This window comes from Scardinius erythrophthalmus, assembly GCF_964197995.2.
Source record: "Scardinius erythrophthalmus genome assembly, chromosome: 25".
Lineage (NCBI taxonomy): Eukaryota > Metazoa > Chordata > Actinopteri > Cypriniformes > Leuciscidae > Scardinius > Scardinius erythrophthalmus.
The window spans coordinates 18,985,525-19,011,607 of record NC_138245.1 but is presented as its reverse complement, the minus strand read 5'-3'; the positions used below and the strand labels follow the sequence as shown (position 1 = coordinate 19,011,607).

General features: G+C 37.3%; 1 protein-coding gene across 3 annotated transcripts in view; it reads left to right on the top strand.

Annotated features, from left to right (window-relative positions):
- srgap2 (SLIT-ROBO Rho GTPase activating protein 2) overlaps nucleotides 1–25,967 on the top strand; it is a 96,733-nt gene extending 70,766 nt beyond the window's left edge. For 2 of the 3 annotated variants that reach the window (XM_081356979.1, XM_081356981.1), the window contains 18 exons: nucleotides 394–609; nucleotides 2,097–2,225; nucleotides 3,927–4,148; nucleotides 5,058–5,159; nucleotides 5,852–6,049; nucleotides 7,502–7,586; nucleotides 10,051–10,078; nucleotides 10,559–10,589; nucleotides 11,514–11,574; nucleotides 12,644–12,721; nucleotides 12,825–12,959; nucleotides 13,088–13,193; nucleotides 15,383–15,607; nucleotides 19,918–19,997; nucleotides 20,241–20,448; nucleotides 20,584–20,730; nucleotides 22,049–22,367; nucleotides 23,243–25,813. In XM_081356979.1, the coding sequence (XP_081213105.1) occupies nucleotides 394–609; nucleotides 2,097–2,225; nucleotides 3,927–4,148; nucleotides 5,058–5,159; nucleotides 5,852–6,049; nucleotides 7,502–7,586; nucleotides 10,051–10,078; nucleotides 10,559–10,589; nucleotides 11,514–11,574; nucleotides 12,644–12,721; nucleotides 12,825–12,959; nucleotides 13,088–13,193; nucleotides 15,383–15,607; nucleotides 19,918–19,997; nucleotides 20,241–20,448; nucleotides 20,584–20,730; nucleotides 22,049–22,367; nucleotides 23,243–23,713 (2,841 nt within the window). In that variant the 3' untranslated portion in view covers nucleotides 23,714–25,813. Of the gene's footprint in view, nucleotides 1–393; nucleotides 610–2,096; nucleotides 2,226–3,926; nucleotides 4,149–5,057; nucleotides 5,160–5,851; nucleotides 6,050–7,501; nucleotides 7,587–10,050; nucleotides 10,079–10,558; nucleotides 10,590–11,513; nucleotides 11,575–12,643; nucleotides 12,722–12,824; nucleotides 12,960–13,087; nucleotides 13,194–15,382; nucleotides 15,608–19,917; nucleotides 19,998–20,240; nucleotides 20,449–20,583; nucleotides 20,731–22,048; nucleotides 22,368–23,242 lie in introns of all 3 variants that reach the window. The other variant, XM_081356980.1, reaches the window with a different exon arrangement.
- The last annotated feature ends 116 nt before the right edge of the window (nucleotides 25,968–26,083 follow it).

Here is a 26,083-nt window from a genome sequence, read left to right as displayed (position 1 = left end):
TTTAAGCTGCCTTCATGAGCATAACCACCTGTAAGGATCCTTATTTAAACAAACCACCACGACACAGATGCAAAAGCAGTCTGACAAATATTTATACTTACTTTACCATCATATTTATCTGCAAAATCCAACTATTCACTTTTAAACCTACATCCCAACCTACATTTCATGTTGTGTTCAATGTAGGAACAAAATGAACTTGAGGTATGGGCCCTGAATGGATTTGTCAATGGGCCCATACCGACATGTGAATTAGCCCATACCTCAAACACCAAATTGGCCCCACCATGAAATGTAGGCTGGGATACATCACTGAGCATGATGCATTTGCCCTACGTCTATGCTACAACTTTATGCACATTTAATGTACATTTCCTCTTCCTCGCTGCACAGGTGATGAAGACCTATCACATGTACAACATGGACAGCATCAACGCCGAGAGCAAGCTGAAAGATGCGGAGAAGCAAGAAGAGAAGCAGATGAGCCGCAACGTCCGTCACGAGGACAGGCAGACCCCGCGCTCACCCGACTCCCTCACCAGCATCAAGATCGAGGAGAAACATGTGCGCCGCAGCTCCGTCAAGAAGATTGAGAAGATGAAGGAGAAGGTAAGCAGCGAGATCAGAGAATTCAAATGAGAAGGGGTTAATGAAAGGAGATATCAGAGTGTCTTGTACAGTTTAAGCAGAGAATGTGGAGGAAAGGTGAACGTGGGCAGAAGAAGAATGAACAGATGGAGGGGGATTTTAGAGAAATGGGAAAGGTGATGGAGTGGGAGTTGAGAGAGAGGGGCTGAAAGGAGCTGAAACCACTGCCAGATGGTGTTGAGGGTCCTAAACCTGATCCTGGACAGCTTTAATGACCTGTTGACAGTGGTTTATCCAATGTATAACACGCATCAGATATGCAATCCATGCTTGTCATGGCTAAATAATACTATGCTTATGAAATACGTGATTTTTGAATGGTCAATCACAGCATTCTGCAGTCATATCAAATATGTGATCAACAGTGGTCTTTTCAGGTCAATGAAATATAATAAAATGAAATAATTTTAATAAAATGAAATAAAATTAATTAAATCAGTGACCAGAAATGATGTTTTCATGCCCATTTACATATTTATTTTGTAAGCAGCAGTGCAACACACAGTATAACGCACAATCATTATCACAAAATAAACAATTTTAGGGTAAGACCAGGCTTAATTGGTTTAAAGGATGATGTAGTGATCTTGTACTCTCGTATTTCTGAGATTCCAGGCTGCAAATTCCAGAAATTTCCAATTCGATATGGTAATCCTTAGCACTAAACGGCAGTTTAATTCATCAAAATAAATGGCTCCACCATGACTGTATACACTGTGTTGTAGAATGTCATTTGATGATGTAATGAGATGACATGCGGTCAGGGGTCACGCATTAGCATGTCTGGGACAGATATTGTTGTCAATCCATGTCTTTGTTCTTCTGGAGTCCTCTGGTTACCATCTCTGTCCAGTACCACCAGCTTACAGAATGAATGATGGGATCATCGCTGGGTTGTTCCTGGGCCACCTCTGTTTCCACAAGACCAACAGCAGCTCCTCTATGTGCGTCCCACTATGGAGAGCCTGTGGTCATCCCAGCAGCATTTACAGATGGAAATGTAGTGTAGTTTGTGGTGGCAGCTCTAACATTTTCATATTCAGGGAGAGCTAGTAGAAGCTAAACAAGGTGCCATCCATCATGATATTATGTTTTATTTTAGTTTTAAAGGTTTTGTACACTCAAAAATAAGAGGTCTGTCATTATTTACCTACAATCTTGCTGTTCCAAACCGCATATGATTTAATTTTTTACACAAACATTTTTAAATAGATGTTTTCCCCATATTCAGGTTTCGCAACAGTAGCGAACCAATGATGTTTATAAGTATTGACATACAACTATCAGTGAAAAATTACTTGAGCTTTGGTGGCCAAAATTTCGAACTAGTTTTATGATGATTTTGGTACTTTATTGTGCTTGTTTTGGAGCTTAACAGCCTGCAATCACAATTAATCTGTCCCTTTCTGTTGTTGTCTCATTCTCCTGTTTTTACCTTTTATTCTCAGCGGCAAGCAAAATACACTGAGAACAAGCTGAAAGCCATCAAGGCCAGGAATGAGTACCTTCTTGCTCTGGAGGCCACCAACAACTGCGTCTTCAAATACTACATCCATGATCTGTCTGACCTCATAGATGTAAGTCCACCCTTGTCTCATCACCATAGCTTCAATATAGCCTTCACTTTAGCCAGTTTGTAAATCTTTAAGTTATTATTGTGTATTGCTATAAAGAAGTGTACTGCATACAAAAAAAACTTTTTGAGCAAAATTTTAGCATTATTTATGTGCTATTCTAGTTTTTATTAATATTTTGAATGAGCTTTGTTACATTTTCACTTTTCATTTTAAATGTAGTAATTTTGTTATGTGCTTTAGCCTTTTTTTGAAGCTTTGTATTATTCTAGAATCTAGATCATTTTTATTTCAGTTTTAATCATTTTAGTACTTCAACTTAAAGGGATAGTTCACCCAAAAATGAATCTTCTGTCGTCATTTACTCACCCTCATGTTGTCCCAAACCTGTATGAGTTTCTCATTTCTTAATATTTGGGTGAACCATCCCTTTAAACTTATTTCAGTTAGTTGCCAAGACAACATTTCTAATTTTAATTTGAGTTTTTTTTAAGTTTAAGTTTGTCCATCTAATATTTATATTTAATTTATTTAAGCTTTATTTCAGTTACTGACAACAATTTTTAATAAATAATAATTTAAAATTTTCGTGAACAGTAACAACACTGTTTTGAACTAGTTTGTAAGGGGTAATTAAAAACTTATGCTAAACAAATACCTGAAAAATATTATAAATTAACAAGCTTGGAGCAGATGATGAAATGAAACTAGAGCACTCACACAAATTTTCTTTTTCTTTGACTGCATCAGAATGCACAAGAAATGATTGCACTAAAGTCAATGCAAATCTGCAATAAATAATAATTTCATTTTTGCAAAAACATTGAATTAAATTATTAAGTAATCAAATTACACAATTCAGAAAGTGCAAATAACTTTACAATAACTAACAACCCATCTGAATTTGATATATAAAAAAAAAATTACAGAATGAAACAAGTTAATGTGATAATGTCAAATGCAATAAAGCATCAAGAATTATGCTTCCGGTCATGTGAGAGCCAACCGGCACACTTTTTTTTTTACCCTGGTACTTTTTTATGACCTGTGCAACCCTGGCTGAAAGGACATTTAAATGTAATGCCCTGAATAAGCCAATGGATAGAGTGTCCCACAATGTAGTAATTCCCTCTGACAGTGTGCTGCCACATCGGGCTTCTTTCTTCAAGTGTGACCCTGAAAGTAGACCTATAGCAGCCCCTTGTGTGAGCACCGCAAGAGGGCCCACTTGTCCCACCACATCAGCATCAAACTCCTTACAAGGCACCCTGAAAGTGGTGAAATCTCCTCCTCGTATTACCCTCAATTGCGGCACACAGGGGCCCACACAACACGACATCCTCTTTTCTGTGTGAGGATGATGGATTTAGTCTGAGCGGTCTTTCACCTGAAGCAATCAGAGCATGGAAGTTGTAACCATGTACTGGTTAATAACCAAAAGTGTTTTTTTTTTACTCAGAGGGTGTTCAGGTCAGACTATTATTATTATTAATAATAATTGTAATAATATTCATTTTTTTTTTTATTTATTTTTTTTTAGTACTAATAAAAAAGCACTTGAATGTACTTTGTTGCTTTGGATGAAAGTCTTTGCCAAATGCATAAATGTTGTGCTTTACTCTTGATTTAACTGCCTTTCTCAACATTTCCATTTGCAGCTTGAAATACCAACCAAATGCCCTTTTTTTTCTTCCCCTCTCTCAGTGCTGTGACCTAGGCTACCATGCCAGCCTGAGTCGTGCACTGCGTACCTACCTCTCGGCTGAGTTTAACGTTGAGACTTCCAAGCACAGTGGTCTGGAGACCATCGAAAATGCTGTAGAGAACCTAGAGGCCAACGCAGACAAACAAAGACTCATGGAGACCTACAACAACGTCTTTTGCCCTCCGATGCGCTTCGATTTCCAGTCACACATGGGTGATATGGTCAGTTGGTGTGATTTATTATTGCTTAAGACATGACACTGGTGAAATTAAGTAATGGAATATTCAGAGGTGGTAATTATTTTCATGCCCCAAGCAGCAAACCAACAGCAGAGTCGCACTGTGTGTAAACAATGACACAGACATTCTTAAGCAAGTGAGTGCAGCTTTACTGTTGCCAAATGCTTTTGCTCCAATATACTGTATCAGAAATCTGGATGATATAAAGATATCTGCTCTGCTAAATATCAACGATCAGCGTTGTCTCTCTGAGAGGATGTGTCCTTCTGTTACATGAGACTCTTGCAAGACTGTCTTGCATGTCCAAACAAACCCAGACACCTCTAGAGGAATGAAGCATTTCTCAATCAGGTGTTGCACACACAGTGACAGACATGCCTGCTGAGAGACCTTTGTTGCTTTAGCGCTGTATTATTATATATTGTCATTAGACTTGTCAGGGTTGGGTGAACACAGTGTGAATATTAAACTGGGATAAGAGGAAGAATCTTAACATTGAAAAAATTACACACTACAGCTCTCCTAAAAGTTAACGTTTTTAATTGGACTAGATTTTTCCTTATTAAATCAATCAACAGTTGATTCAACAACTGCTGTGTTGAGCTTTAAGATGCTGTTTTTTTTGTTTTTAGCTGACCTTGCATCAGGGTCCTGGATGTTTGTATGTCTGTGATGAACAGAGCAGCTGGTTTTCCCCAGTGCACATGCACCCTATCTTGTGTTCAACCCTTAGGGAGAAGGTGGACCGAAGTGAGCAAGATGTTCCCCAGCTGTTAGGGGGGAAAGAGAGAGATCGTGAAAGAGAGCGAGCGAGAGCGGCAGATAGAGGCTTGCTTCAGTTCCTCTTCATTCTGTGTTTCTCAAGCTCTTTCTTCTCTCTTTCTCCGTCAGGTGGGACATATGTGTGCCCAGCAGCCTGTGCAGGTTGAGCTGATCCAGAGATGCCAGCAGCTACTGTCCCGCCTGTCCACACTGAAGATAGAGAATGAAGAGGTGATGTACATATGGCCAAATAAATACAAGAAGCATACTCATATACATACTGTCACTAAAATATAGGCACTGAAAAACACATGCCTACATACATATGCAAACTTACAAGGTTTATACATTTGTACTCATTGAGATTCAACTGTAATCATCTCTTCAAGAGTTGTGTACACATCTACACATTTTTACTCTTTAATCCACAGATTTCTATACTGTCTGTACACAGACTTTTGTGATATTTAAGAAACCAAACACCGAATGTTAGTTTCTCTTGCACTGGAAAAAATTATTTACTTAATCAGCATTTTGGAATTGTCTTCCATTAAACATATTTATGAGAGTCTTACAACAAATTTACTTAAAATTGTGTTATTTTAAGTTTATTAGTCTTATTTCAAATGTTCTTTTTTCTTGTTTTAAAATAATAATCTGCTAAAATCTAGTGAGGTTTATGCTCATAAATAATACAAAAACCAATTAGCCAGTGGGGTAAAACGTCTCAATATCTTAAATTTTGCTCCTCAAGTACATATTTCTTATTTTTTTGGATTTTTTGATATTTTTAATGAAAAAACAAAATTACCAATCAAACATTATTTAATGCAGTGCACTATTGTGTAGGAAATGAAATGTCTTGATGTCTTGATTACAGCTGGAGAAATTGCTGTTTCGCTCACATATTCTGTTTGAAATAGGTGAAGAAGACGATGGAGGCCACTCTACAGACCATCCAGGACATGGTGACCATTGAGGACTTTGATGTGACTGACTGTTTTCACCACAGTAACTCAATGGAGTCAGTCAAGTCCACTGTGTCTGAGTCTTTCATGAGCAAACCCAGCCTAGCCAAGAGACGAGCCAACCAGCAGGAGACAGAACAGTTCTACTTCACGGTAAATGAGATGGAGAGGGAGAGAAACTAGTTAAATATTAGGTCACACGGTTGAAGAAAGGGTATGGTGGATTGAACGATGGGAAATCTGTTGCTGAGAGCATAGAAGGAGAAAAGAGAAATGGGAAAGGAAGAGTGAGGAGAGGAGAGATAAGTAATTGAATGTTTGAGATACAGCTTAATGTCCTTTCTTCTCTATCAGAGTCTTTTAAGAAGCCTTTGATTAAGAAGACAGCAATTAGAGGAGACTGCTGCAGATGAATGCTCTTCATTGATCTGTCCTTGAAACAAGAAACAATGTTGCATTGAAATTCTCAACAAATAACATTACAGAGGTATTTGTTCTTTAGACAGATTTGTCAAAATACCCAGAATGCTGTTTCAGTCAGATAGCAATGCCCTGGGAGCCACAAAAAACACCTTGGGGCGAGTTTATAGGGATGATTGGGGTAACACGTTGTCAACATGAATGTGTCTCGGTAACTATGAGATTTTAAGATTTAATTTTTTTTTTAAAAAATAAATACTAAATTAATTCTTCTTTCTTGTAGTATAATTTTTGAATGATAGTTTCAAACATCTAATTCTATAATATTATATATTATTTATTTTATTATATTTTTCAATCAAACTGTGTATGTATATACAGTATATAACTGAACAAAAATGATTGTTTGTGTCTATACATAAATTGTTTTTCTGAAATAAACCTGCTTTGAAAAATTCCATTCACTCTGGTCTAATATGAAAATCAATGAATATTATCAGTATGATCAATGAAGGCACAAGATTAGCAAGCAGAGGTTTGGTTTTGTCACTTGATGTTGTACAGGCTGTTTTAGCACATCCCCTTCATCAGGTCATAACCTGATGTTTTCTTCCCCTACACATCTTCGTTTCTCCTCTTTCTCTTTAATTCCCTGTGTACATTCAGTTCGTCTATTTCTCTGCCAAAAGCACTAGAGCATGGCTCCATGTCTTGGCTATCCTTCCTGCGTCTGCATGACTGTTATGCTGGTATGGCTGTGATATATGAATGATGAAATTGTAAGCATCTGTCCACCCACCCATTCGCTCCACAGTTCAGGTTTCTCTCCATCAGTCTCCTGAACCCTCTATCTGTCTCTCCGCTGTCAGGTTTCCATCAGGTCAGGGTTCTCGCCCCCAAAGAGCCATAAGCTATTAGAGCACATAGATCCAGTGTCTCCCTGTGCTCCAGTGGATATGAAATTAATGTTTATGCCAACAAGATGTATAGTCTCAACACTACACAGCAAATTGAAATGGGTGGAGGAAGGATTCTTTGCCAGAAAGTCGAGAAAAGGAAGGATGATTGATTGTACTGCTCACTTAATAGCTATCCAAATGAAATTTCTCAACAGTGTTTGTTCATAAGTGTTGAGATGATCTTGCAGTTGTGCTAGATCTAAATGTTTTATATTTACTGTTTCAGAAACTGAAGGAGTTTCTGGAGGGCAGGAACCTCATCACCAAACTACAGGCTAAACATGAACTGATCCAAAAGACTCTGGGAGAAAGTGAGTAATCTTTCTCGAGTGACGTGTGCATGTGTGTTTGGGGACTCAATTGGAAAAAACTAGTTATAAAATCTTGTGGGTGTAATATTGCTTTTATACAGCAGTTCAATAAGCAACACTTTGAGAAGTAGTGTTGTTTTGTTCCTTAATGAATCAGTGTTTTGAACGAACTGGTTGTGAAAATGATTCAGTGTGACAAATAATCAGTTAGTAATCAGGTTGATGACTCAATCAGACTGAAAATGTTTCATGTAAACACCTCAATCGATCCGACTGAGATTGAATTTTCAATTGGATTGGATGGTGTAGACCTGAAAAATAAACAAGCATGTGAATGCCTGAATCCAACTATTTTCTTAGTCCGATTCAAAAATACCTTGGGCATATGCACAGTGCCGCAATGCATATCTCTACATACATTTTTTACGTGCTAAAATAGCTCTTCTGACGCGTCACATGTCAGTTATCTTTTTACGTCATCAAGGAAAAAAATGACAATTATACTCTATGTAGCTTTGGTGGGATTATCACAGTGGTTCTGAATGCAGCGACTGCGTGAATCATATGTGAATCATATTGAAAGGTTTAGGGGTCATATAAAAAGAACTTTCAGAATCTGAAATTGGATTGGATGAAAATTAGTGCATGTAAACATACCTAGTCACTTTTTTTATACCGAAGTAAAGCAGTGTTTTTGAATAAATCAGTTGAGCGAATGATTCAACTGACTCACTCATAAAGAAAGTCATTGTGTTTCGTTCTTGAATGAGTACATTTTTTAAATGAATCATTTGAGTGAATAATGGGCTCTTGGACTAATACTGTAGCACTGTTCTAACAATTCTTGACAAATCAAATAAAAAAAAAATAAAAAAAATGATGGGTAGGATAGGGTAATACACATGTGTGGGATGTTGCAGTGTCAGGCAGAGATGGTACTGAGCTGACCGTGTGTATGTTAGCTTGAGAATGGTACAGATGTCGTCAGTCTCATAAGAGCCTGAAGCTTTAACAGGCCAGTGCCGCCCAGTACTGTCCTCTGGACCATAGCATGATCTTATCCACTTGCTTACTGGCAGGCCTTGATGGTGGAGGTCAAAGATCATGTGCCATGCTACAAGGCCGAGAAAATAAATCTGAAGAGAGAAGAGCACAGCGGGGATTTCCTGGAGTGTTTTTCACTCTGATGTACCTCCCACGTTCATTCCTCCAGACTGAACAGAACTGTCAGCCAGTCAGTTAGGACAGCCAGTTAACAGGAAATGAAACTGAGAGAATCAGACTGATGGCACTGATGATAACAAAGCGATAATTATGCATGATGGATAGAGTAATGGTGTTGATTACTCTATCGAGGAATAACCAGCGCTAGCAGAGACTAGTGCAGTCAGAAAGATGATTTAATCATTTTGATATGAAGTAATAATTTTGTACATTATTCTAATAAATATATTAACTTTCTTCCCCAATTGGAACTTGCACAGTTCTATCAATTCCAGTGCTGATATGAACATTTTGGCCTGATAATAGCACTTCTGTTCAAAAGTTTGGGGTCAGTAAGTTTTTTTTTCTCTCTCTTATGCTCACCAAAGCTGAAATACAGAAAAATCATAATATAGTGAAACAATTTGATTACAGTTTAAAAGAACCGTTTTCTATTTTCTATTTTCAGCAGCCATTACTCCAGTCTTCAGTGTCACATGATCCTTCAGAGATCATCCTAATATGCTGATTTGGTCTTCGACATTATAATGTACAATATGAAAAAAATATTCATTTTAAGATTTTCTAAAGATAACATTTAACAGTGTTATTTAGATGAAATGTGTTTAAGATGCATTAGATGCAATTTTAAACTAAATGGAACATTTTATAGGAAATGGCATGTATAATTAAATATACAATATTAATCATTACTGATAATCGACTCCAGCATTATAGCAATGAGTTTTGCAGTTAGCACCAGGATCGTCCTCCACTGAAAGATTTCAAGTAATGTAATCGTTTATTAAATTTGTTGATTACATTTAAAATATCTTAGTTATTCACAGGCTGTCTTACTCATTTTTTCAAATCCGGCCTTCGGTGTGAAATGGTGCGGGTACAGTGTGTGCATCCCCAGCTGTTACTCAGTGAACTGACAAGGGTGTTCTAGCACAGATTGAGGGAAACAAAGTGGTTTAGAAGATTAGCTCATTGATGTCTATTGCACGTTTGTCATTTGCTGAGTCAAACTACTTGTGGAAAAAAGCACTGTGATGTCGCTGAATGTGTTTGGAGGGGAATATGTGGATATAGGGTCACGTCCCACAGGAAGTTCCTCTGTTACAGCACAGACAAGAAGCGGGATGAGTTTTTTATTCCCATAGGAAACCATTTCCAGCTGTGGCCTCTTCCTCACACATTCAGCCTCCTTCTAACGGTTTTCTTCTCTCTTTTCCTTTTTTTTTATCTCTACCTTCAGGTCAGAAGACCGACTACTGCCTCGCCAGGTGAGTGCTGTGGGAAACCCACAAACAAAATGAGTTTCCCAAAGAAATGATTTAGCACACATGCAGATGTTTCAAGGCCATTTATAGATGAATATCTTGTCTAGACATAATCATCTTTTATTCACATCTGCTGATTTATTTATTGAGGCCAGGGGAAGGTGATTTACTCTCCAGTTATAATGGAGTACGGAAATGGGAACGGACCTTTAAACAAGAGTTCACAGAATAGACACAAAACAAGTGCTTTCACAACAAAAACTAATGAAAGCCTGCCTGTGTGTTTGTTTAAATCCAGTGTATTAAAATAGGATCTTTCTCAGGCGGGTCATTTCTACTGGTCTAATGGCCACAGGCAGGTTATGAAGTGAATGCGGAGGAAAATTAGAGCAGTTTGAGGGAAAATGATCCATCGTAATGACAGAACTTCTCTTTCTCTCTCTATCTCTCTCTCTCTCTCCCCTGCTTTCTCGTGTCCATCAGCGGAAGGAGGAACTCCACTCTGCGGAAACAGGTATTTATCATCACTGGCTGGTAGAATGGATTAACTGATGCATTGTGATTTTTTTGTAATTAATTAATAATAATTATTGTTATTGAAATGCATATACTGTGCGAGACAAAACATTCCTAACCCTACTCAGATGTGTATCTGTATAATTATGTATACACTTCCATGTGATAATTTGCTGTAAATGTGTACATTTTGTTTAATGCATGTCTTTAAGATAAGTAATATAACAGTAATATGCCTGCGCCACCCCGCAATCATTGTGCTCGTGGCAGTGGGATAAATTTGTAAACCGGGCCAGTGTGATAAATTTAGCATACAGGTCCTACTACCTAAACCCTACAGGAGTTTACCAACTTACAGTATGGGTGAACGAACAAAAGGACCCACTGCATCCCCTCATTTGACCAACCTAATGTCCATGTCGCCCTCTAGTGAAGGATAATGATATAAGAGCGATCTTCTGTGGTTAGAAGTCAAATGATTTGATTAGCATAAGATTTATAGTTAAAAATGTATACAAAAAAGCCCTGCAATGCTTTATATTCATGTAAGCAAGTATATGAGCGTGATCTCCGAGGAGTAGTTCAGGCCAGACGTGGCCCAAATTCCGCTTCGCTTAGCCGTTTCCTGTTCACCCAAATAAACAAAAGGAAGCTGTGGCGAGAAGCTGTCTCCTAGCAACCGTTGCCCCATTCCCCCATGGCTCAAACTGTGCTGCTTATTCATCCCTTCTAAATTCTGTTTGATGCTTGCCTCCTTTTGCAAATATTATTATTATTTGAGTCCTGTGCCGAGGAACAGAGACCCTTGTTCAGAAAGGTCCCCCCCCATCCACCCTTCCCCCAGAATCATCTGAACAGACCTGCATATTTTCTCCCTCATATTTTACTTTCTATTTTTTATTTCCTTCTTTCCTTCTCTTAGGAGTCCAGCCAAATCATTCCCCTGATGGTGGAGAGTTGTATTCGCTTCATCAGTCGACACGGTGAGCTCTCTCTCTCTCTCTCTCTCTCTCTCTCTCACTTTCATTTTCTTGCCAAAAGCACTATTGCTGTGTCGCTCTCTGGACTTTACCTGATGAAATAAACCAAGTGTTCTGTTCCACTTCATTTATTTTCAGTATATACCTCTTCCATTCCTTTTGCACTATCCAGTGTTTTTCTTTTTTTGGCATCAGAGGATTCATTGTTATTTCTTCCTAATTAAAACTAAACAAGATAATGCTATTTTTTAACATATTAAAAATAATAATAATTCTTATACCGTTTATTACCAGGGTTCCCAATGTCATGGAAATATCAAGGGAATTTTTAAACTGATTTGCAGACCTGGAAAAGTAATTGAAGTGAATAAATCCATGGAAAAGTCTCTAGTGAATATACATTTTTCTGGTTATGGTCTGCTTAAAATATTTAACTGGTTAGAAATGACTTTTGATTTTATAAAATGGTATTTTAAAAACAATCTTTGAATGACTGGAAAATCTTATGGATACTCATTGGTCAAATGTTGTGGTAACCCTGTCTTTTTGGAGTGTGTGTCTTTAAGTGTTTTTAAGTTGTCATGTACACAAATTAGTCAGATACTTCAGTAACCATGTTGACTTATTCCGTAGTAATTCATCATAAACAATAACTTGCGTCTCTTAAAGTGATTCATTTAAAAGAAAAACTGGCTCATAAGAGTCATTAGTTTGTGAATCAGGCTACTTTTGTCATGATGTGTTTATTATTTTAAAACACAATAGAAATGATTTATAATTATTTATTTATAATAATCATTGATTTGTAATAATTTATAATTACTATTTACTTTTTCTAATTAAAATAACTAATTACTATATATTATTATTTTTTAATTTTTTTATCCAATCAAGTTCAATTCAGACTCTCAACTCAACACTTTTTTTTTCTTGCCATTGTGCTGTAGGGTCAGCTTCAATTTTAAGATTATATCAGTGTCTACTATGAAGAACAAACACGTCAGGTTGAGTAAACCAACACAGGACTTCCTGTCTATTCTGTGTCCATAACGTCATGTCTGTGTCTGTACAGGTCTCCATCACGAGGGGATATTCAGGGTGTCTGGCTCCCAGGTGGAAGTCAATGACATTAAGAACGCCTTTGAGAGAGGTGAGTCTATCCGTACTGTCACATGCTGAGGCTTCGTTTGTCTATTTCAAATCAAACTTCTATTATTTAATGGGTCACTGTCTTCTCCATCATTGTGTCCCAGGTGAGGATCCGCTGGCTGGGGACCAGAATGATCACGATATGGACTCCATCGCTGGAGTGTTAAAGCTCTACTTCAGAGGCCTGGATAACGCCCTCTTTCCTAAGGAAGTCTTCCATGACCTAATGTCCTGTGTCTGTGAGTGTCCGCTTTATTTCCTACACCCACAGTACACGTGCGTACCGCAGACCAGGCTTACCAGATTAGGCAATGGAGGAGCTTTTGTCCTAAATGAACTCATGTCTTGTTCATGTTGTTTTTTCCAGCCATGGAGAACCTCCAGGACAGAGCTGTCCACATCCACAAAGTCCTGCTGTCAATACCCAGCAACACCCTGCTTATCATGAGATACCTGTTCGCTTTCCTCAGCCAGTGAGTTCCACAGATCAAAGCTCTTTCTGCATGTTTCCCCTAAAGTCATTTTGTTCTTTTGGTTGTCTTTGATTTCAACTCAAGACAAGGGCTATGACAATCATTAACTCCCACTCATGTCCTTTCAACCCCGTATGACTTTCTTACAGCCAGGAAAACAAACTTTCTTACAGCCCAGATGCTCTTTTCCATATAATGAAAATGAATGCTGAATATATATATAGAGAGAGTCAAGAGTACGTTTTTCCCTTTATCCTCATGCTAAAAATCAACTGTAAATCCACATTTTAGGGGGATTTAGGGGATTTCAGTTGCTTTCTTGGGGGCATGATCCCCTTTTTTTTTTTTTTTTTACCCCTGATTAGTTTGCATCCCTGAAGATATGTGCTTTTCAGTGAATAAAAGAATACAAATAAAATTAGGGGTTTGGGACAACATGAGGGTGAGTAAATGATGACAGAATTATTTTGGGGAACGTTTCCTTTAAACCAGTGCCATTTTCCAGTGATTTATTACAGCTAACTTTACCTCAACGTACAAAGAGCTTATATGCAATCTAAACTTACCATTTTACTAGACCTTTTTACTACAAATGTAAATATTCTCTTCCCAAAAAGAGAAAATTTGCCCATACCCAACCTCAGCTGAGGGCTACAGCACTCAAGCCTCTTGGAACCGTCCCTCCATATCTCTGCCTAATTCTTACACTCTTTTCCACCCTGTGGTCCTTTTGAAAGACCCTCCAGACCACAACACGGTCTTAGCCTCTACTCCAGACCGCTGTTATGCACGCAGGCGTGTCTGATTTTCTTAAAGCATCTGAACCCTTTCCAGCCCTCGTATCACAGCCAGAAGGGGAAAGCGAGTGTATGTTGAGGTATGGTGTCGCCATCAAGCCCCCATTAGTGCTCCCATGCTGGATGTCTGTAGCCCTCAGTAAATGGCTTCTCTGTTTGCGCTATGGCCGATAGATCTTTCCTCCACCATAAAAGTCAATGGAGGTGCCAGAATAGGTCTCTAAAGAACTGCTGCTCTCTCTAATGCGCTCTGGCCTGCGTTACAGCCAAATGATGTGCATCGTCCAAAGGTATGCATGGTATACACTCACAAAAACACATCAAGTGGGATGGTATAGACGTTTGCAGGACAAGGCAGGGTAATTGGAGACACTTGTGCAGTTGTAACTGTCTGGAAAGGACAGAGCTCATAAATTTGGCTTGGAGCCTCTCCATGTGGATGTTTATGTGACCCTACTGCTTTTATCCCAACCCCCCTCGCCCAAAACACACATACAAATAAGGATACCTTTCCCCACTTTGTGGATACATCTGAGTTTTTAGTAATTAAATGGGCATCCTATTAAGTAAGAAGGCGGACAGTTAAAAGTGTAATTCAGAGCAGTCTCACAGACACACATAAATGGGAGGAAGCTGGCTTAGGCTCATGATAAATGAGCTGTCGTAAGGAAGTGTAGATAGAGTCTAATCTGGAACTCAGTCTGTTTTTCACATTAGTCCAGCAGGAGCCGGTCTCTCCATGAGAATGGTCATATAATCAGGGATCAGTTTAACATGTTAATGGATAGTATGACTAGTATTTTGATTAAAGTTTTTGATATTTGGTATACTTCAAACCATCAAATCTCAATTGTATTTTTTTAATTATTCAATTGTTATTATTAATGTATCTATTCTCAATTTTATTTGAATGCATTTATTTATTTTTATTTTCAGGGCTTAATTATTATGAAATGTTCAAACCTTTGGATCAATGCAAGTAGTTTTGTGCAGTATCCCTCATCTAACGTAATTTTAGGTTCATTAAAAACACGGACATAACAAGATTGCCTTTTTAAAGTTTGAAAATTGCTTTGAAACTTGACACAGCATTCGAAAAATGCAAAAATAATTGCAAAAATACAGGCTTTTCTTAGCAAATAGTGACATACGTTAAGTCAGGGTTTCCCAAACTGGGGTTCACAGACCCCTGGGGATGGAAAGCTAATTTTTTACTAAAATAAATAAAAAACAAAATACAACACTTACTAAAAGGATATAAAATATTTTTGTTGTTTTATTTTTTATGTTTGTGTTGTTGTTATTAAAATATGAACTCAAACAAATGAATTAACAATTAACTTTCCTATATTTTGATTAATTCTTTTTTATGTTTCTCTCTCTTTTAACTAGTCTGTCCCAGTATAGTGACGACAACATGATGGACCCCTACAACCTGGCTATCTGCTTCGGCCCCACACTCATGTCTGTGCCCGAGGGCCATGACCAAGTCTCCTGCCAGGCACATGTAAACGAGCTCATCAAAACCATTATTATCCATCACGAGAGCATCTTTCCAGGGCCTCGTGAGCTGGAGGGGCCCATTTATGACCATGGAGGAGCCACTGAGGAATACTGGTGAGTCTAAAAATCAATGCGAGTGAATTCGGTTACAAAGAAGAAATAAGGATGAAAATGAAGCACATAATCTTGGCAAAATTCATTGGCAGCGAATTTTGGCCCCACATTTTATTGGAGCAGCTGCTCAGCCGAACCACAAAACCAGAAATGAGTTGATCAGACGAGCTTGATTTAATGCAGGACAGGTCTGAAATGATGGATTGAACATTATCAAGATAAATAGACATTATAAAGACCAACAGAGCCCTACAGGGAGCCAGTAACTTTTTAAAGTTTGCATCCTACATATATTATGCTCATTTAAACCGTCAGTTCAATGGTTGAAGACACGGATAGATTTCTGACCCCCAGAAATGTCTGCACACGATCTAGACTCCCAAAGAGATGACAGTGAAGGCAACCAGAGCTGTGGAAGGCAGCCAGACTTATAAAGCATCATCATGAAAAGTCTGATTTTAAATTAAAAATGAGGTTATCCTCCCTGCTCAAGGCCAAGCACTAATGAAATGCCTCCTGTAGCTTTTTAATAACTGTTTTGGATGTCAAAGAGGAAATGACTTCAGATTGCTCTGTCACCGTGAAAAGAAAGCAACATATCCAGATCAGGTTTGTTTGTGAGATGCAGGCATAAAGACGTGGCTCCTTTCATGTGGTTCTCATGCATGTGATTGTTTGGATTGCATGGGCGGTGTAATTAAGACTTAGAGCTGGTGAGATGATGTGTTTTTAGCTCAGGGTTTAGTCAGAGTCTTGTTTCAGTTTCCTGAGGCTTTAAGTCACGTGAAGTCGGGACACGTTGACAACATACTGTAGTTAACACGTTGCAAACTCAGTTCCTGACCTGATATGAATTACTGTTCATTTTGTATTTAACTTCATCTTCATCTGTATAGCCTTGCATCTGAATTTGAGATTCATGTGAAAATTATTTTATCAAGCAGTGTAATGTAAAAGCAAACATTTGTTTTATTTTGCCAGTTAGGGTGCATTATTTAACTAAACTTTTGGGTGAATATCAGAAAGAAATGTCTCATATTACACCCCAAAATTAGAAGAAAATTAAATATTTCACTATTTTAATACACAAAGTGATAATTTTTTCATGAAAATTAAGGACATCTTCCTCCCAAATTCTCATTTCTGTATTGTGAAACAGATCAAATTCAGCACAGATGCAAAAATTTATGTATTTAAGATTTTGCTATATATATATATATATATATATATATATATATATATATATATATATATATATATATATATATATATATATATATTATATATATATATGTGACCCTGGATCACAAAACCAGTCTTATGTTGCACGGGTATATTTGTGGCAATAGCCAACAAAACATTGTATGGGTCAAAATTATAGATTTTTCTTTTATGCCAAAAATCATTAGGATATTAAGTAAAGATCATGTTCCATGAAGATATTTTGTAAATTTCCCACCTTAAATATATAAAACATTTATTTTTGTGAATGGATGCAGCACTATCGCCAATAGAAATTGACAACTTTAAAGGTGATTTTCTCAATATTTCGATTTTTCTGTACCCTCAGATTCCAGATTTTCAAATAGTTGTATCTCGGCCAAATATTGTCCTATCCTAACAAACCATACATCAATGGAAAGATTATATATTTAGCTTTCAGATGATGTATAAATCTCAATTTAAAAAAAATTACCCATAAGACTGGTTTTGTGGTCCAGGGTCACATATATAATATATATATGTATATGTATATGTATATATATATATATATATATATGTGTGTATGTGTGTATGTGTGTGTGTGTGTGTGTGTGTGTGTGTGTGTGTGTGTGTGTGTGTGTGTGTGTGTGTGTGTATATATATACATATATACACATATACAAATATATATTCATATACACATACAGTATATATACACTTATATATGTATATATGTGTATTCTGTTTATGGGATATTTCTTTTCATTTGACCCTACAAGTTCAACTAAACCATCAAAATATGAAGAAAATATTTTAGATTTTTAAATATTTTAAACAAAACACTAAACTAAGGTATTTATCTGACAAAAGTATTTGCCAATAAAGGGGTAAACTACAGCTACAGGTTTATTTTTCTATGCAAAAAAAAAATGCATCGAAAAACAAAAAAGGAAAAAGCATGCATTGACTACATAGTTCTGTCTTGTTTTTGCATGTATTCATAATTTCATTGTATGAGAGCTTGATATCTTGCATTCTTGTAAAAAGAATACAATTTCAATCAAATGAAAAAAATGTGCTTTAACTGTCTGACGAAAAAATAACGTTTTTGACAGAGAAATTCACTTGTCTTTTGCACCGTGATCATCACCGTCCTTACACATGCAGAAGTAAAAATAAGTGTCAAAGTTTTGTCTGAGACTGATGCTGAGAGCAGAATGAGACATGCGGTGTCTCTGGGGAAGACATTAAGAATCAGAGCAGCTTCTGACCTCCCTGAACACAAACTCATCTGCTCAAGGGTGAAGAAGCCACGAGGATCATTTTACCTTAAGAGCCCAGATCAAAGCTTACACACACTCTCTCAGATGGAGTGACAGGAGGATCACAGGGTCTTCTTCAGCAACGGACTGCTCAGTGAGACCAATCCGTCATTTTAAAGAATCACTGAAACACTGATGGAACGTGTGCTTTGCCAAACCTGCCTGACAATGTCACCCTACACACACCAGGCAAAGATTAGCATTATACAATTATACAGTCATTACCCTTAAGTTCCTTCTGTCTAAAGCTGCTCTCTAATGAAACTAAGCTTTTCATTAGCCCTGGCTTCATGCTTGCCGACTGTATGTAATAAAGCGGGATGGTCTTAGTGAGATATATTCCAGCTGGGTAGAGTACTACACTTTCACTCTACAGAGCTTGAATTTCCTCCAACGCATGACACGAGAGAGCAGCTTTTATTGGTACAGTGATGACAGTAAATTAGTCAGTGTTTTTGCTTGAGTGCTCAATGGGAGATCAGATGGGTTTTATACTAAATTAATAGTAGGGTATTAGAGGGTTTCTTGGCCTGTGAATGGCATAACAGAGTTGTTATCAGCATTGAAGCCTGCATGACCTTGGAAACGAGCCATTTTCCTGTGCGTTAGTACAGTGTATTCTGGTCTCATTAGATTCCCCACAGGAGTTGAGTGAGGGCCGGTTCAGTTTGGAGGCAAGAGGCCACAGGAAGGTCCAGCTTTGATCCTCGTATCTGTGTTCTGCTTCCTGTTTTGCTTCAAAGAATCATGAACACACTGTTTCAGGAATGAAGAGAGACGTAGAGAGACCTAAAGGCATAACTGGTTCTCAGAAACATCCACATTAATTTCGGGAATATATTTTGTGCTTCTGCTCTTTCCCTCTCAGTCCAGTATTAATAATTATCAGAAGTGAAATGTTTGAACACACCTACTCATTCTAGATCATTACTAATTTACTCATTTTTGAATAAGTTGTCAAAACTATGAAATATATGGGAATTATGCAGTAAAAACTTGACCCAAAAAGGGGTCATGATTGGGTCATTAGGTTTTGGTCATTATTTGCATGTGAAATGAAAATAATAAAACGCAACTTAACCTACAACTATGCATATTAAGAATAGTATTATAAAAATTATAAACAAGCTTATCGCTTTTTTAAAAAAATGCTTCCATTCTTGTGTTGTTGGTGGCAAAACCTGGTATTTTGGTGCATTTTTTTTATATTTATTTATTCATACAATTGTTCAGAATTTTTTTTTTTTAAAGAAATAAATACTTTTATTCAGCAAAGATGCATTTAATTGATGAAACGTGACAGTAAATGCACTTATAATGTTACAAAATGTTTCTATTTTAAATAAAAAAACAATGCATACAAATTTCCACAAAAATATTAACCGTTTTCATCATTGATAATAATAGTAAAATGTCTCTTGATCAAATAAATGCAGCCTTGGTGAGCATAAGAGATGTCTTTCAAAAACATTTAAACTTTTGAATGGTAATTTTGTTTGCTTATCTTTTATTTATTTGCAAAATGATTTCACTTAAAATGGAAATTCACACCTTCACACAATTTATATTTATCTACAAACACATTTCAAGCATTTAAGCAGAAGCCTGTGCATCACAAGGTCTTTAGTCAGGTGTCTCCAAACGTTTTAACTTGTTAGTGTATATGCGAGTATGTATTGAATGTAAATTGAATGTAAAAACGTTTGTGTTGTTGTCATTTGTAATGCTCTGAAGTCTGTAATGGAGGTTTCCACTGATTCATCTTTCTTGCTGTCAATTCTACAGTGATAATCCACACATTGAGCCCCCCCTAGTGGATGAACCTGCACCTGACACCACCTCTGAAATCCACAACAGCGATGATGGTGAGCCTATACGCCATAGAAGACCATACTAACATGCACATAAATCTTCCAAAAGACACTGCACCAAAAGTCTGCTCCTATGTCACACTCCTCTGTCTGCGCTCTCCCTCTGCAGCTCCAAAGCCGTTTTGATGAGTGTGCTCTAACTTGCCTGGCTTCCCATGCAATAACCTTCCCATGCTCTCTCTTCCCTCTCGCTCTCTCCCCTTCCTGTCTTTCTCTGTCTCTCATGTCTCTAAATAGTAAAGTCAGGGTCCTTGAACGTTTCAGAGTCTGACCACATCGAGGTTATCGCACGTTTCGACTACTCTGGACGCACCAACCGCGAGCTTTCCTTTAAGAAGGGGGCGTCTTTGCTGCTGTACCACCGTGCATCTGAGGACTGGTGGGAGGGTCGCCACAACGGCGCAGAGGGACTCATTCCACACCAGTACATAGTAGTGCAGGACATGTAAGCTGTCCGGTTCATTGATTTTAACTAATGATATAGGTCAGAACTGCTTTTCTAGTAGAAGTTACTCATCTATGATCTTAACTAATAATAAGACCACCTATAGTGTGTTAAGTCTGTGATTTCGTGTAATAGGCCGGATGGATATACAGGCAGAGGAAGTCCCAAAGCTGACCTAGAGGCATCCCATGATTCTGTGGAAGAGAAGGTGTCCGCCAGAGCCAGTGCCAGTTCACCCATTGGAGGTCATGTGGCTGATATATACCTAGCTAACCTCAACAAGTAAGTTGATAAAAATGGTGAAACTAAAATGAAAACATTTCTATTATATATATTAGGTCTGTCAAAATGTATATTTATATATTAGAGCTGTCAAAATGAACACGTTAACGCATGCAAATAATTTTTTTCATTTTAAAAATATTTAGCGCAATCAATGCAGCATTTGGCTATCATTACGTTAAATGATAAGACACAATAGAGAACGCAGTGTTGGCGTGTGTCTGTGACACACGTGACTCGTGTGTACTTGAACAGACAAAATTGCACAAAATTATGCGAAAATGCCCGTTTTGTCAAGTATTCTCGCAAGCACAGTCTTAAATGAATTAAAAACAAGTTTTACAGGACCATAAAGTGTTGTGAGAAAATGGGATGTGTGAAAATCTTAAAGTGACAGAGGATGTCATTAAGGATAATCAAAGAACAAAAGAAAAAGAGAAAATCACTCATTGCTCTTGACTGAATAACTTTTGTAGCTTTAATAATGATTAATTTATATTTAATTTATAATTTATTCAGTAAAGACTTTGAAGGGTTTGATTAACTTTATTCAATTTCTGTATATTAACTACCTGTTAGACCTACCTGAAAATCTTAAAGCACTGTTTACAAGGTTACATGGGTCAAAAAACAAAAACATAAATAACTTTTTGTGCATTTTGACAGGGCAAGTAAAAATCTAAACTGGTCTGACTGGACCAGTAGAAAAAAATTAGCCCTGATATATTGAAAGGCATAAGTAAATGTGACATTTATTATAATGGGTTTATGTGAAGATTGTTTTAAATTAAAAGTTGTTATTTTTTAAAGCCTAATAAATGTATAGCTTTCAATTATACTTTGATGCTGTATGGCTATAATTAATGGCTAAAATTTAGAAAAATATCAATTTAATAGAGACTTTCAAAAAAAGATGGCATTAAACAAATACTTAAAATATAGGCTACTGGCTGTTTGTTGTTTCTACCTGAATCTGGAGATTAAATGTGAAATTATTACAATATAAAAATATATAAAAAACGTTAATGTTTGGTGCGATTAATCACGATTAATTACAGAAAAATCTGTGATTTAATTATTGATTTTTTGACAGCACTTACATTTTAATATATATATATATATAATGGTTAGAAATAAAATATTAATTAAATATATTAAAAAGGGATATGACATATTTACAATATTTTGTAATCAATATTTAAAATAATTTAATATTTTGTCTCTTAAAATGTCTTAAAACAAATCAAATTCTTCTCATATTATTCAAATAAATTCTTTTCATAATATTGACATTTTGCCTATACTTTATCCACCTCAGATTGAGGAAACGCCCAGAATCAACCAGCATCCGGAGAACAATCCGGACAGTGGAGGGGCTTGGCGAGGGCTCATCTGGAGCAGCAGGGGGGTTAAAGACCTCCTCCATGCCTGCAGGTGGACTGGCCAAGGAGGGGACAGACAAGCGACCGGTCAGCGCTCACAGCGTCCTGAACTCCATCACTCGCCACTCATCTCTGAAGACTAAGGTGGAAGGTCCTCAGCTCCGAAAGTCTACGCCTGCGGGACGATCCAAGAGTTTCAGCAACCACAGACCACTGGACCAGGAGGTCATCGCTCAGGTGGAGCACAGCTCACAGGTACGACAAGCCCAGAATCATTCAGTTCTTCACTGCTGCACGTGATTCATTCAAAAGTATTATTTCAATTCAGCAACATTCAAACCCTGTCAGCTTTCATGCAAACTTACACTGAATAAAAATGACACGCAGGTAAACTGAAAGTCCAATTTCCTCTCCGTAAAAAGTGCTGAGCTCTCCAGAGTGTCTGTGTATTAAAGCGTCCCATTTATCTTTCTTTGAGCTGTAATTTCACGGCTGGATAGAGGTCCAGGATCGATCCCGACTGTGGTTGTAATTGAGTTGGAGTTCCTGCGGTCAAGTCATCCTTTGTTGTTGTACTGCCTGTACAACAGACATCAGAACGGACTGACCTTGGCTAAAACTAAAGCTACAGATGTTGTCTTTTTGAAAAAGGAGTAAAGTACTAAAAAAACTGTGGCTACCATACAGGGTCCAAATCAAAAACCTTTTCATAAAATACACTTAAAAAAGTTAGTTGGTCAGTACCTTTTCTTTTCAATTGTAATATATTTGTAGATAATATTTTGTTTGCGTACAAAATATTATATATTAACCAGTAAACTAGGCCTTCATAAGAGATACATTTATTTAAAGTTATGCAGAGACCACAAACATGTTGTGTGTGAATTCAAGTCTTTTATTCAATTAAATTATATTACATTACATATTACATTACAATCAATTCAAATACATAACATTTAAAATTATATATATTTAATTTAGAATGTAAAAATAATAATAAAATAAGAAGAACAGCATAAGAAGTGTTGTTTGTTACAAATATATAAAATATAAAATAATCACATATATACAATTTTTATGTTTTTGTCTTCTTCTTGTACTCCTCTTCTCTCTTTCTCTTTTTCCCCCAGGACATCGAGGCCACTATGAACACGGCTCTGAGTGAGCTGCGAGAGCTGGAGAGGCAGAGCAGTGTCAAACACGCTCCTGATGTTGTGCTTGACACTCTAGAGCAGCTAAAAAGCGGCGGGGCGTCTGAACCTTCCAGCCCGCTTCATTCCCGCCTGCTCCGCGAGGCCGACTCCTCCCAGCATCCTCTGCAGCGCAGCGCCAGTTCGGCAAGCGACATGCCCTCCACCTTCCGGCCCGGCAAGAGCCCCAGTCCCAAGAGCCCTCTTTCGTCAATGTCTACCACAGGTCTGTCTGCTTCCGGCTCCGGCTTCAGAGATAACAGACCCCCAGCCACCAAACCCAAGCCTGTTGTGTTCCCAAAAAGCAGTTCGGCTGGGGGCAGTCCAGCGATGGGATCCCCGACCACCACCATACCACCAACACCACCACCACCCCCTCCGCCACCCACCGACAAGTCCTGTCCGGTCTGAGGCTTCACAGCCTGTATTTCAGTCTGTTTCTTAGTAATTCCAAGAGCACCCTCTGATACTGACTTTTATTTTTTTTGGATCTTAACAGAAAACTGTAGACAAATTAACTGACTCAAACTGATATTGGAAGCTTGCGTGAGTGAGCATGAGTGTGTGTGTGTGTGGAATTAATAAACTATTGGAGTGATTTTACAGCACTGTTTTAGTTTGGATTGAGACATGGACATCAGCAATCCCTCTTTTCTAATCCTAAATGAGTGGTTTGGAGTTTTTCTGCCTGTATAGACTGATTTTATGGGAAAGGGACATTGAGGACAAACAAGCAGTGGATATGCTTTCCGAGGACACTTTTTTCCTCTCAAAAACTCGTTACAGACGGCACAGCATCGCAGGGAATCGAACAAAAAACATTCCTTGTCACATGACACCTCCAACATAGCTTGTCTCTGTTATACAATTATCACTAGTTACAGTGCATTTATCACCATATAATCCACATCGGCACAGTTTCTGCTTCTCTTTTAGCGAATCCGACCATAGACGTGCACCTAAACATGACAAAGGTGAAGGAACATCTTTGCATGAGGATTCACAAGATATTTGCATGGCGGACGAACACGGCTTCCCTAACAAACGGATTCATTTCCATACCGGTCGAAAGCACTTGATGATTATAACAGTCTAACATGTCATTTTATTGTACTATTATATCTATCAGTGGGCACATTAAAAGAGGGTGTTGTTTTGTATAAGTTTAATAATTATGATTATAACTGGAAAAAAAAGTGTCTAAAAATGAGGAATGTCATGCAAGCACATTATTTCTTCATCACCTGTGTATAAAAAAAACAAAAACAGATAAAAGAAAAATAATTTTATTTAATTTTCCCTATAGTTTATTAATCACCTCTGGGTCTGTATCATGGTATCTATGTATTAGTATGTGTGTTTACAGTATGTATATTCTGAATCTTAGCAGCCTAACAGCAGTTTTTTAGAGTTTTATGGCTTTACGATGCAAAAAGGGAAAGACTTCAAACTGACTAAAGGGGGACACATGTAAAAACAGCTCGCTTTCCTCAGTTTTTCACTCTCAGAAAGGATCAAATGTGCAAAAAGGTCTGACAATCTGCCTAGCTAAATGTCCCTCACACAGCCTGATTATGCCTTCGACAGAATGGATCGGACAAGTCTGTATTTTCCTACGCGAGGCCTTATTATTGGAGAAAATGAGTTGTGGTGGTTGGCGAAAGTAGCCAGCTTCACTTTGAAGCATCACAAGCCTTGAACAGTCTCGCATGGCTGACCGTGACTCCTGGAAAATATCAATGGACAGATCAAGATGTTTATGACCGAGGCATTTTCCCCCCAAGTAACGTCAGGTTTTTTTGTTGTTTTTTGAGGACGAGCTTTTTTCTAACGCATTATTTTCTGAATGTGCTGTCGTGTTCTGAAAACATCACAGGTGGTGACATTTGTTCATGTGTAAATGATTGGAAGTGTTCTGTGTGTGTTGTTCCTGATACCTCAAAAAGGCAACTGGAAACTGTCTTATTGGAGTTGTTTTGTGGGTGGGACTTTTACATGCAAATGACAGCAGGTAATTCATGATGTGTGTTAAATGTGTAATGTTAATAGTATGCTGTTGGCCGAGGCCTCTGTTTACACACAAAACGTTGTCTTTCATTGAGTAAATTTGAAATCAATCATTATACACTTGAAATTGCATTGTATGTTTGTGAACAAATTAAGTGAGGGTGATTTTCTTTCTCTTTTTTGTAATCATAACTATTGTTAAAATGTAATTCCTGTCCAGTTGATGCAAGACTGTAAAATGAATTGTCTTGTCAGATATATTTATAGTTGTCCATTCAGATATCTGTTACCAGAGAAACCTGTGTTCAGATGTACTTTGTATATACAATTGTGTACATTACAGAGGTACATTCTTTTTTTTCTTCCTATTTTGTTTGTGGGTTTTTTTCTTTTTGGTACAATATTGTACAGTTACAGCAATAGTTGCCACTCAAATATACATGATATAATTCCACGTGTAGTTCTTGTAGTAAACATTTTTAAATAAAAAAAAATTTGCTTGCTAAACGTGTATTTGATTGTTTCAATAAAAAGATGCAAAATGTGAAAATTATATTTTTTCCCCAATTTTACCAGCCACTGTTTTTCCCCTTTCAAAGCAAAATTCTTGCTAGAAATGTCTTTAATTAATTGTTTCAATAAAAAAGTGTAAAATATGAAAATTATCTTTTTTTTCTTCAAAATTTTACAGCCACTTTTTTCCCCTTTCAAAGCAAAATTCTTGCTAAAAATGTTTTTAATTAATTGTTTCAATAAAAAAAAGTTTAAAATATG